Genomic DNA, 12,565 nt, shown 5'->3' on the forward strand with positions numbered 1-12,565 from the left:
ATACGACATTTGGATTTAGTGGCCTGTCATTGTTGTGTCTTTGTATTTAGTTTTTCGCCATAACATTTTGAATCATTGGAACTTCCATGTGAACAAATTCATCAAAAAATGAAATCATAATTTGACCCGAGTCAGCATCCTAATTGTTGAAAGCAAATCAAAATTTGTAACCGTTAATGCTGTCAACAATTAAAGACAAAACACTAAATCATTTCATTTTTACCAAGAGTGTAGGAACATTAAACCCGGCCTAATTAGGTAATATGTTAAGCTGAGTGATAAGCCTTGTCTATTTATACGAACCACGCCTGGCTTGTTTGCATAATTTAGATCACAATTAAATATTTGGATGAATTAACGGACAATTAAATAATACATAACTATACGTTCTTTTGTATAGAAAATTAAAATCAATTTTAGGATGTTTGTGGTAAAACTCTATAAATCTGTTCTGGTTGGAAATTAGTTACTAATTTGATCTGTTGTGCTATGAACATCAATTTAATTTTCGAGGTTTTTCAGAGTTTTCGACAGACATTACACATAAGCTGGGTTTAAACATTTAATAGGTTTCAACATATTAGAGCCGTGTGTTGTGAATCGCTGCCTCAGAATTACAACTGAGACGGTGGTCAAATGGTTTTCCCCAACAGCTGATACAAACTAATATACCGTATTATTCGTATAAACGCCACGGGCGTTTATTATTGAGAAGAGTTTTTGAGTGGGAGACTACTAGAGGGAGGCGTTTATTCGAGATATGTTTATTTATAAAATGGATACTCAAATAAACGCCCCTTAATTTGACTGTAAAAAAATGTGGGACTACAACACAATTACTGTCAAATGCGTTAATGTCTGATCATGAAGACTTATTGATCCCAACAAGGTTAGAAAAAATGTAATTCTACTGGAGTGGAACATTAATAGACTGTGTTGAAAATGAGGTTGCTTTGATTAAAATTCTTTACAATCATTTAGGCAGTGTTTGTTCGAGGGAGGCGTTTATTTCAAAATGAGGCTCTAGAGGGAGCGTTTATTCAATGAACGCGTTTATTCAAAGCAGGGTGTTTATTCCAATACATTATGGTGTGCAAATAACAAAACCAGAGAAAAACTAAACTTACTATGCGTGTAAAACAGAACATAGTCTTTCCTCATTGCCTCAGGTAAAGTCAGTTATATAAGAGACAAAGATAATAAACAAGCATAAAAGCAACTATGGTAAACAGATAAATGTATAGTTTTGTTTATTATTAATAGACTTACAAACAACATGCACGTAAATAGAAACAGCAGTTCTATGTTTACTAAATAGAAAAATGTGTTTTAATCTGTTCATTCTGAGTCATATCTAGAGCAGTGAAAGGAATACGATTACAATGAAGATACTGTAGGTCAACTTCATCTTGTTCGCTTTCTCTTAACTCTATGCTGATTGTCATTGGGAAATGGTTGTTTGTTTCCAATTCTATTTCTATCATAAACATCACTAACAATGGATGCAGAGTCACTTGAAGAGTTCGCACTTCCTGCATTGTTTTTATCCAGGAGATGCTCCATATGATTAAGTCTATGTTCTCCCTCATCATCCGCCTCATTCAACTCGTCCTCCTTTTCATTTAGGATTTCTTGGTTCTCTTCTTCATCCATTATTTCTTCCGGATCATGACATTTCAGAGCATCCTCCAAGTTGACAAGTCGTTCGTTCAAGGCACAAACTGTAGCTTTAATCTAATACAAATGAAACAAATAAAGCTGAATCCACACTATCAATTCAATTTTCAATTTAAATAATATTCAATTTAATATTTATTTGCTCCAAAAGTCGGATTGGGCTATTAAGTATTATCATCTGCTTAATACAAGAAACATTACATTTACATTCACGAATATACACATATAAATATATAGAAAAAAAAACCTTTTACTTTTTTCTGAAATATCTATTTTGTCGTGGTGGCAGGTGCAGTAGTTAGACAAAAATAAAAGTATAAAAGTTTAATTTTATTCAAAATTCTCGTTTTTGGTGGGCGGCGGGTTCGCTAAACATATAAAAAATGTCTCGTCCTATGTGCATATGGAAGAAATTAATATTTGAAATGATCGGTTCTACAAGGAGGCAGTAAGAAGGTTGATTGTTGGTGATTTCTAAGAGAGATAGAGGTTTGAGGCAGGAGGAAATCTTAATTGAGAATGTGATTCAACAAAAAATACGTCAATGTGACAAATACATGTGATATGCCCACATGGGCATGATATGACATCATCATACCCTTCTTTGGATGTGGTGTGACATCACCATACCCATATATGGGCAATTAAAACAAATTTGTTGTGAAAGTGTGGATAAAGCTTTTAAAATTGTATACAATCTTATAAACATTAATTTCCTACCAAATTAAGAAAAGCACACACTACCAAAAGAGGGCAGTATTCAACATAATGTGGTGATAATTGTGCCATGTAAGGGTAAGGCTTGATATATGGGTACAGGATCTGGACCAATTTAGATACCATATCTGGAGGGGGGAGAGTACTTGCAAACCTTATATTGATATTATCATAATAAATAGTAAAAATCCATCAAATACAACTCCCCTCCAATACAGATACAGAAAACTTTATTTCATCCTTCAAGAGGTATTGTTTAAGCTTCTTGTGCTGATGACCTTGATTCAAACCTGGCCAGCATTGGGTTTTAATTCTGGTAGAATAAACCTCCCATGAGAAGTAGGCGGCATAAGCGATGCTCCTCCCTTTACTCCTACAAAATGAGTGTTGAGGGGGTAATCTAGACTAAACAGGAGCGACCGCTCACCGGTCCTTGCGTTCCTCTATGCTTAAATACGGTACAGGCGCAAGTTGTTATATTGGGTTTTTTGGAAGAGCTTATACGATATAAATTTTTAAATAATTAGAATGCTTATTTGTACAAAAAAAATTATTATTTAGAATGTTCATTTGTACAAAGTTATATCTTAAAATTGCATGATTCAAACTCATGACCTTAGGTTTTTTAGAACACATCCCTAACCGACCGCGCTATCCATGCGACATGCTGTATTAGTGGTACAATAATGGCAGTAATGTACAGTCCTTGCTAAAACCCCTGTTTTGATTTGTAGGTGTAGAGGGAACCCTGGGGTCCAACTTAAAAAGAGGGCGATGAACGTTTGTTGAATTTCACCTTCATTTATGTGACTAAATTTTCTGCACGTCTGTGGACGCTTTTAAAATTCTAGCAACAAGAACAAAAACAAGAAAGGACAGCAGTGAGGCTCTTCGGTCAATGCCTTCAGCAGACCCATAAATAAAAGAATGTCTCCAATTGGGAGATTAATGATTCTCCTGTATCCTTAATAATTCAATATTTAATAAGAGATGACACAAACCTTAAAGAGATCATCTTGTAAAGCTCTAGATGATGGCATGTCAAGCATATCACCGGTATCAAAATCTCCCACCTGCTCTCCACTTCCAACTTGATAGCTAACAAACATTCAAGATTAAGATTCAAGATTCTTTATTTCTGTCGTTTCGGAAAATCAGTTAGTACATCACATCACAAAAGCAAAGTGCAGGATTAATACAAAACAACAGCAATATAATTATAATTAGGTCCTAAAACTTATTTGATATTGACTAAGAATTCTAATGGGTGGTACGAATGAATTGAGATATCTATTTGTTCTACAGGTTTGTGATTTAAAACTTTATACCCAAGGGTAGCCACGTAAAATGCATTTAGTTTAGATGTGTTTAGTTTGATATATTAATATTGAAGATAAAAAACAGTTTATTACACATACTGTAATAGCATTATTCAATAAAAATACAATTTAAAAAAAGTTTCTAATAATAATAACAATAACTATTGTAAACAATAATAAAAATGCAATAATAATAATGATGATGAAAATGATGATTAATGATGATGATGATAATAATAGTTTATCATCATGATCATCCCCACTACCAGTTTTGCTGTCACACTCTTGTCACTGTTATTCTCCTCAACCCGTTATTGATATCACCACTATTGTACATTCATTGTTTGTATGAGGTTTGTATCATTTGTATTTGTTTGTTTGTACAGAGGTCAGTTCCTGTTACATGTAACAATTATAAAATTATTAAATTATGTTTCAAAAGAATGGACACACTACTGTAGATACTTGTATTATAATCAGTGGCATACCTATGAACTGTCTCTTATACACATCTGGAGAGTACTTGTAAAGCTTGGGGACAAAGGTGAAGTGGGGGCACGATGCCTAAGTGAGGGAGCAGTAGCTCGTAAAGGTGATATTGATATAAGGTGATTGTGGTGTTTTTTGCTTTTGAAATTTTTCAGTTGGGGGCCACTGGTTGTTGCAATTCTTTTTAAAGGGAGTATGCGCCTCCATGCTCTCTCCTAGATACGCCACAGACTATGACGGTATTATCATTACCTCTGTATTTTGGGAATATCCAGCGTGAACACATCTCTTAAATTGTCCAAATGCCTTGGTGTCGTTTGATAAACCCGGCCCAGTATCTCATCACACATAACACAGTATAGTTCTCTATATGTACTGCAAGCAGGAGTAAAAACGAACATATGTACTGTGTTTTGTAAGTCTCAGTCTCATACAGTGAAGACTGGTTTCCATACAATCGCTAACAGTGTTCTACAGTGTTTTCAGTGTAATTGTTGTAATGTGTGGCGGTCTCCAAATCAATGGGAAAGGCTCCCCGATTCGACTGACCAATCACCAAAAGCTGTTGCCGATAGCGTGTATCAACTGTATGGAAACCAAGCTTAACCCGTTAACTCCGTACAGTACGTTACGCTGAGTTCACAGTGCAAGATAGAAAATTTACATATGTAACAAAATCAGTTTTATAGAAGTCTTATTTTACATTATATTAACTTGTAATTCTGCCAAATTATGTTTAATTTTTTTGTTCACTGTGATGTACAGTATGTAGGCCCCTATCATGCAAATAAATAAAAAAAAAAAAAAAAAAAAACTTTTATGGAAGCCTATCATAGATTCTGTGTGTTTTAGTTGCCCTTTGGAACAATTCACCAACCATCGACAAGAAACTAACATCACTACATTCAAACAACTACTCAAAACACATCATTCTAAATTACATTATTCCAGATTCTTAATTAGTCCATTGAGGCTTTTAGCAAATGAGATCAATTAAGATTGACCAATTATTATTTTTAAAACAGTGACAGAAACCTATAGATGTCTGTTTACTGAACTGTACCTAATACATGTATAAAGAAGGAATTACAATGTTAACTGTACCTTCCAATATCTATTCCTTTCTCTGATGTAACTAAGCATTGATGACTGTCTACTACATTTGTGACACCTGCAAATTAAACAAAAAAACAATGACATTTTAAATGTTTAAAGAGAGTATATTACTTAACTTAAAGCACTGTTATTTACTATCTTATATAACTATTTATAGACTCTTGATAAAGATTTTACAAAAGGAAGGTCTGCCTATAAATGCATTTCATCAGTGCTGTTGAGTGAAAAATTGCTCAGAAAATAGATGCACAGAATTATAACTATTTTCTGAATATTTAGAAAGCCTAATATTCTGCAAAATTTGCATGGAAATCAGCCCTTAATATTCTAGACCTAAATGTTTGCGCAAGAGATACAGGGGTCCCACCCAAGTCTCCAGCACACACCAGTCTCCTGGAAATAGGGACAACTTCCCACACTTCTGCAAGCAAGGAAAAATCACCCAGGAAATAGCCCAACTCTCGCAAATTTATAATATTTGAGCACGTTTTCAGACACTGCTTCATTATCAATCATTGGCCAAAGTCAGAGCCGATATGGTACCACAATGATGTGTAGGAAAATAAATAATGTTTAACATTAAGAAAGCTCATTATTCAGTTTAGTGACGGACTTCCACAGGAGCAGGTCTGGCCCTCTGGGCCTCCTAAATTTGTTAAAAATTTAAATTATGAAAAAAAAATGGAGAAAAGAAAATTTTATTCAAACAAATTTGAGTCTGAGGAGAGTGCCTGCCATCGCATCTTACAAGGTGGTGCTTGTTACAAGCACCACCTTGTAAGATGCGATCAAGCACCACCTTGTAAGATGCGATGGCAGGCACTCTCCTCAGACTCAAATTTGTTTGAATAAAATTTTCTTTTCTCCATTTTTTTTTCATAATTTAAATTTTAAATTAAATTTTAAATTTAATTACAAGCAGCTTGTAGTAGTTAATAGGCCGAGCTAGGCCTAGCCTTCATTCACTGCTGACACTCAAAATAATTATAACTCCATGCACTATTCACGACACAGCCCAAGTAATTAGGCTACGTTAAGTAACTGCTAGGCCCAACAGACCTCCTCCCTTTTTACTTTCTTGTCTGTTCGTCCTCCTACCTACCTAACCTCGGCCAGGCCTACTCATTCAATCAATATAATGACGACGCCTACTTACGCCGCAGAGTTACTGTTTTAAGATCTTTGTTTCCACACACCCAGGAAACAGAGTCACCAAGTATATTTCCGCATTTTAAACATTGTAAAACTATCGGATAATCTGGTTCTGTGTCGTCTTCATCAGTTTTGTTTTGCAAATCTACAGATGCCATGACAAATTTCTTATTTTGTTTCTTCTAGTGTCAAAATTTCCCGGGTTAAAATGGTACAGTTCACGTTATTATAATTGTAAACTTTGACCTCTAACGTGCGATTAGGGAATTTCCCTTTGCAACATGATCATCATCTCGATTTTAAACGAAATAAAACAATTTTTTTAAAATTTGCATTGTAATATTTTCAATATATCTTTTGAGTAAAAAAACTATTCAGCTTATACGATCTATCACCACACCAAAATCACTGCATAAATGGCATAAAAATTCATAACCAGCATTTAAAATTATTTTAATTTTTAATCACTGACCTGGATCCACCATTGATCTGTGAGGTCACTTGGTTGCGCTTCTTGCTCGCCGTGCCAAGGCGTACATGTACCTGAAATTCTTGAATGTTAGAACTAGGCTTAAAATCCATATTTTGATTTAGTAAATAATGGTTCTATTAAATTTGAAGTTTATGAAACTGTGCTTGCGTTCGCGCTCTTTTTATAATCAAGTTTCTAACTTCTCTCTCTGGAGACTCTGTCTTTCTTCACCCAGGCAGCCAAGAAGAACTCAGGCGGTGGCGGTAGCGGTAGCGCCAGCGGTGGTAGGTCAAGATAAACCTTCATTCTGGGGCCTAGCAGGGCTAGGCCTAGGTGCAAGCCTAACGGAATGTCATTTGGTTGAAACTAATTCTCTAGTTTGTACGAGTGAACAAATTGCTGATAACAATATTAACAAAATGCTGTACAAATATGAGAAGACTTTTAAAGGTGGCTGGTGGAACAGACCAACAACAAGGATAGGCCATAACCACCTCAACAATGCACTGCTTCAACACATTTTGAACAACACCAGCAACAGTATTTTGACAAGGAATAGTTGCGTCAGTGCGTATCATTATGTTTGTGTACGAAATTATGCATCAAGAAAAAAACGGCAAGTAAACAAACAACCTGATACTTATAATGAATCAGATGAAGAGGATTCTGATGATTCGGAATATTTTGATACAGATGATGATAATGAGGACGTTGATGCTTTGCCAAAAGGCTGGAAAGATCTTGTACAGGTTGTCCCCTCTCTTCGGTTAGATACCGTTCTAAGCGCAGGGCTTGGAATTGCTAGAAAGTAAGATTTTGACTTCAGATAATTAGATTACAATACTCAAGTCAAGTACAGTAGGCCTACCTCATCTTATAGGCAACCTTGAATTTTGTATGTGACCTGAGTTGATATGGGCCGAGTTGTTTAAAGGTGGCACGCACTACGTAATCCGTAACTTATCATAATCTGGACATTTTGTAAGCGTGCTTATGTTTTGGAACCTTGATTCCTCTTCACTGAATCTGTCTTTTTCGGTATTGAGTAATTATTTGGTACATATTACTACTTGGGTAATATGCTACACAGTATATTTAGTTTGGGTTTAAAAGAGAAGTATGTAGCATCTGGTTGCATAATTGTGGGCTTATGTAATGTCGACATCCTGTTGGTGTCAATTGGGCTGACTTAACCGATCAGCCATCAAACAGTGTTAAAAAGTCAGCCACCAAATTTACAGTAAGTTTAAAGGAAGTTGAAGATGCAGCAGATTGTTTATTATTAGGCAAAAAAATAACAAAAATATTATTGCAGTTCACTATTATATTAAAAAGCTGTTTTCCTAATGTTTACTTTTGTTTCCAGAAAAGTTGAAGATGCATTTCTTTCAAACAAATTACGGGTTAACAATGAGAAAATTTCAAAGAAGAGCAAAATGGTGAGTAAGGCTATTAAATGTTTGTAAAAAAGAATCTTTAAATTTACTAAAATTATATAAGTGATTACAAATACAATGAGTTTTTGTTGTGAAAATATACCACCTCTGAAGCTAATGCTTTGCTCAAGCGCATGTTCTTGCAAAAATTATTTCCCTACAGTAGTACTGTACAAAATCTTCAGTATGACCCTTAAATTGGCTTTTAACAAGCTTAATTGTGTAGTAAAACATCACTAAATCAGTGAAATTGTTTTTGTTCTGATCTGTATACCTGTACACAATTTTTTAACAGAAGCGGTTTGGCGTAGCGGGAACGGTTTGGTTTCCCAACCTCGAGATCAGGGTTTCAATCCCTCGCTGTGCATTTCGCTTGTGTCCTTGAGCAAGACACTTTATCTGCATTGCTTCTCTCCACCCAGGAGTATAAATAGGTACCTGGTGGGGTTGCCTGCTCCTGCGCTAATTACCAGCAGCAACACTTAACATGTGGACCCAATAACCAGGGAAAGGAACTGCACTTTATAACCGCAAGGAAGAGGCTCATTATAAATGCCCTTTGCCAGTACCAGTACAATGTGTTTATTAGGATTTCATATCTTGTAAGGATGTGGTGTTTATTAAACTTCAGTAACATAATACAAGTCATACTGAATAATAATTATTGATTTTTTTTTTATTCTGTGTTTGTAAGCCAGTCTTATTGCAGCAGACAGACATCCCCTAAAGCTCTGTCCACCATATTCAAATTTTCTATCAAAAAACTGTTGTATGCCCATATATAGTCATGACGTGCCTATATATGGTCATAATGTGATGTCATGACCATATTTAGGCATGTCACATGTTTTTGTCAAATAAAATTTGATAGTCTGAACAGGGCTTTAGAAATAAAACTATGATAAAGAATAAAAGTTGATGAGCCGCTGAAGCTGTTAACATATTTTGCAAAGAATCCAAAGCCAAATTGATGTGGAAGGGTAGGAAATTCCCCTTCTGTCACCCACTGTTGTTGCTGCACACATAAACAATTTCATTTTGTGCATATTGTTGAAATTGACTACCTAGCAAGTTAAAAAAAAGACAACTTGAACTGAATATCAAATATTATTAAAACATCTAAATAGATCCTTGTCATTTGATTAGTGGATTTCGTATCACGTGACATTAGTTATTTACGCCATTTCGTCACTCATCAGGGAAATTTAATTTCATCCGTTCCACTCGTTTCGCTCTATTGCACGGCACCTAGGATATGATATGACTTTAATCAACCTAATACAATCTTTTGATTATTTGAAGACGCTGGACTGTTCCGTTTAGAAAGGGTAGATTTTTTCAGAAAATATAATATAACAAGAATCTATTTTACACTTGTATTATAAAACATATATTATTGAATGTTTTTTATTTGTGCAATGGAAAAAATATTTTCATTTGTTGGAAGATTGATTGTTCCATTCAACAATGAAACATTCATCAACTCATGAAAATATTCTTTCCGTTGCACTTTATAAACATTCATTATTTGTATAGTAGGCCTATTTATTCTGCATTTCCATAATTGCTTTTTTATCAGATTTTAATAATATTTATACTTTAATTTGGCAGAGAAACTTTATACAGCAATTAGTTTCCTGTTTGTTTATCCTGCCTCTGATTTTAGGTCTATTGTTATTTTTATTGTTTGAAATGAAATGAAACGCTATATCGCCTGGTTCACTATTTACAGGTAAAGGCAGGTGATGTCCTCGACATTATCAGAGATGGAGAAGACAAAAAAGATGGTACGGTTATGCGGGTAATTGTACTGAAGATTGCTACAGAAAAGACAAGTAAAGATCGAATACGTGTGAAATTGCGGCGATGGAAAAAACTTGATCTAAAAAACGCACCAGCCAACAGCTAAATCATTGATAACTTTGGAACATATTTTCATTAGACTTTAAAAAATGTGAAATACAGTACCTTGAATTTGAGTTTATCAGTGAAATAGAATAATATTCATCTAGAAAAGTTATTTTTTAAAACCGCAATCGCACTGGACTTATATTAGTAAAACTAACCAAGATGAGCAGCCCAAAGAAACTTTCTCTCAGGAAACTTGTCGATACGAGCAGTTAGTTTGATCGAGTGGATAGTACCCAGTAGGCCTAATCTGATCATGCATCTCAGTTAAACTTCCTACAGTAAGTCTTTCAAGTGCTACACAATGGAGATTTCACGGATTTGCACCCACAATAGTTGTGAATTTTGAATCAACACTATGCCCATGCAAAATTAGGATGTTTTAAGATGAAAATTTGATGTTTTTAATGTGCTAGTAAAGCCAGATGTAGTTCTATGGATAATGCACCTCCATAATACACGCGCAGTGGATCGTTTTTAACAGCAATCCGTTCAGACAGTCACTGACAATCTGCAGGTGACGGCACGTTGTCTAACGCTCACAGGAAACGGACTTGGATTCTTCGGCCGACGGTCGTACAATGCAGCGGGTCCCTGGCTTAAAACATTCATTATACTGTTTCTTTACTGCTTTACAGTATGCTCAGTTTTACTTTTAACTGTACTTTTACAGATAATCCGTGTCAGGTCAAAACAAGGGGTTATTAGCAAAAGATAAAATATTTATTTTCATGAGAAACAATATTGCCATAAGGCTGCATATGGCCTGCGGGCTGCACTTTGCCTACCTGGTGACTTAGGGCCTAACCCTAATCCATATAAAAATAATTAATATTAGTTTTGTGATATGCATGCCATGGTTTGAAAATAATAAAGATTCTTAAAGGACACCTGTAGATTTATTTGTATGTTGATACTCTCCTGACCCAGTTTTGATATGTGGACCCTCAGCCCCAACCATAGTGGGGCTCAGGCAGTTTTCATCCTCCACCACCTGTGAAAATCCCTCCCTGGCCCCTATTTCCCTGATCAGCCACAGCAATTGTTTAATTTTACATGCCACCAATTTTCTTAGATTAGTTTAGAACAGCTACTGAGACCGAATATGCCCCTCTTAAAGTTACGAATCCGATTATCATTAATATTTATTACTAACCTATGCCTTTAAGGCGTAAGGGGGAGGGAAAGACTAGAAATTCTTACGATGATTTTTCTGAGAACTTTAGGGAATCCCCCTATAACAACAAATGGGCCTGGCAATTATCCTTGCACTGGGGTTCTTTCACACCTAGCTACGCTGCTGGGTTAGGATAAAGTGAGTCAGAGTGCCAAAGTGAATTTTTTATTTAACGTTGAGAGCTGTAACCGAACTTTTACTGAATAGACCTTATGCACTGCTTTTATACTGTTTTATGTTCAGTTTAAATTTTACTTTTTACACACTCTTGGTGTCTGACAAAAAAAAAGTCTACTTCGTGAATACTTACCTGGATAAACCGACTAATTGCCTATTCTTTCTCCCTCGAGAAACACCCCTCGAAAATAATAGAACAGTCGACAAGCGGCCCCGCAACCATGCAACTTCCTCATTCTTTTTCGATCGTTTGAAAGTTACACCGTGTTTTACGGGGCTGAGGCTATCGGCACTGCCGCAGTGCGAAAAAAAGCTGCTGTTTTCTATCGGCACTGCCGCAGTGCCAAAAAGCTGCAGTTTTCTATCGGCACTGCCGCAGTGCCAAAAAAGCTGCTGTTTTTTTCTATCGGCACTGCCACAGTGCGAAAAAAGCTGTTATTTTCTATCGGCATTATTGCCGCAGTGCGAAAAATGCTCCGATTTTCTATCGGCACTGCCGCAGTGCCAAAACGCTGCAGTTTTCTATCGGCACTGCCACTCGAAAAGCTGCTGTTTAATTATCAAATGGATGTTTTTACCTATAGATTATGGTATCAATAATTGGTTATGTCTAGCCTAGCCTATAATATTGTTAACATTATATTATATATGTTTTATAATTAAATTATAATTATTTCTAATTATTAAATATATACATAGCCTATATCTAGGCCCATACATAAAACAAAAAAATAAAACAACAAAAATTTAAAAAGAAAATAGTAGTAATAATAGTAATAATAATAATAATAATAATAATAATAATAATATAATAACAGTGCTCGAAATGAATAAAAATTGTTTAATTAATGAGATGAATCAGCATATATTAAATCAACTTGCGTCTATGCAAAACCTGTTTTTTTTTTAAATAAAGGTGTTATCT

The 12,565-nt window shown here is 35.2% G+C and overlaps 2 protein-coding genes across 2 annotated transcripts; one reads left to right on the forward strand and one right to left on the reverse strand.

Moving 5' to 3' along the window:
- Positions 1-1,595: 1,595 nt before the first annotated feature.
- On the reverse strand, positions 1,596-6,814 carry LOC117099907 (kinetochore protein mis18-like; the record flags this gene model as incomplete). Its single annotated transcript, XM_033239428.1, is given in 5 exon segments — positions 1,596-1,734; positions 3,396-3,492; positions 4,455-4,577; positions 5,307-5,373; positions 6,475-6,814. Coding segments are annotated over 5 exon segments (580 nt in total), but the record flags the coding sequence as incomplete, so codon positions are not given.
- Positions 6,815-6,954: 140 nt separating this feature from the next.
- Positions 6,955-11,182, forward strand: LOC117099906. Its single transcript, XM_033239427.1, has 3 exons — positions 6,955-7,750; positions 8,309-8,381; positions 10,111-11,182. Exons 1-3 carry the CDS (start codon positions 7,071-7,073, stop codon positions 10,285-10,287), a joined length of 930 nt encoding a protein of 309 aa, XP_033095318.1. The 5' UTR covers positions 6,955-7,070; the 3' UTR covers positions 10,288-11,182.
- The last annotated feature ends 1,383 nt before the right edge of the window (positions 11,183-12,565 follow it).

The sequence above is a fragment of the Anneissia japonica genome, unplaced genomic scaffold (genome assembly GCF_011630105.1).
Source record: "Anneissia japonica isolate Jap-2015-1 unplaced genomic scaffold, ASM1163010v1 scaffold21998_len63208_cov123, whole genome shotgun sequence".
Taxonomy (NCBI): domain Eukaryota; kingdom Metazoa; phylum Echinodermata; class Crinoidea; order Comatulida; family Comatulidae; genus Anneissia; species Anneissia japonica.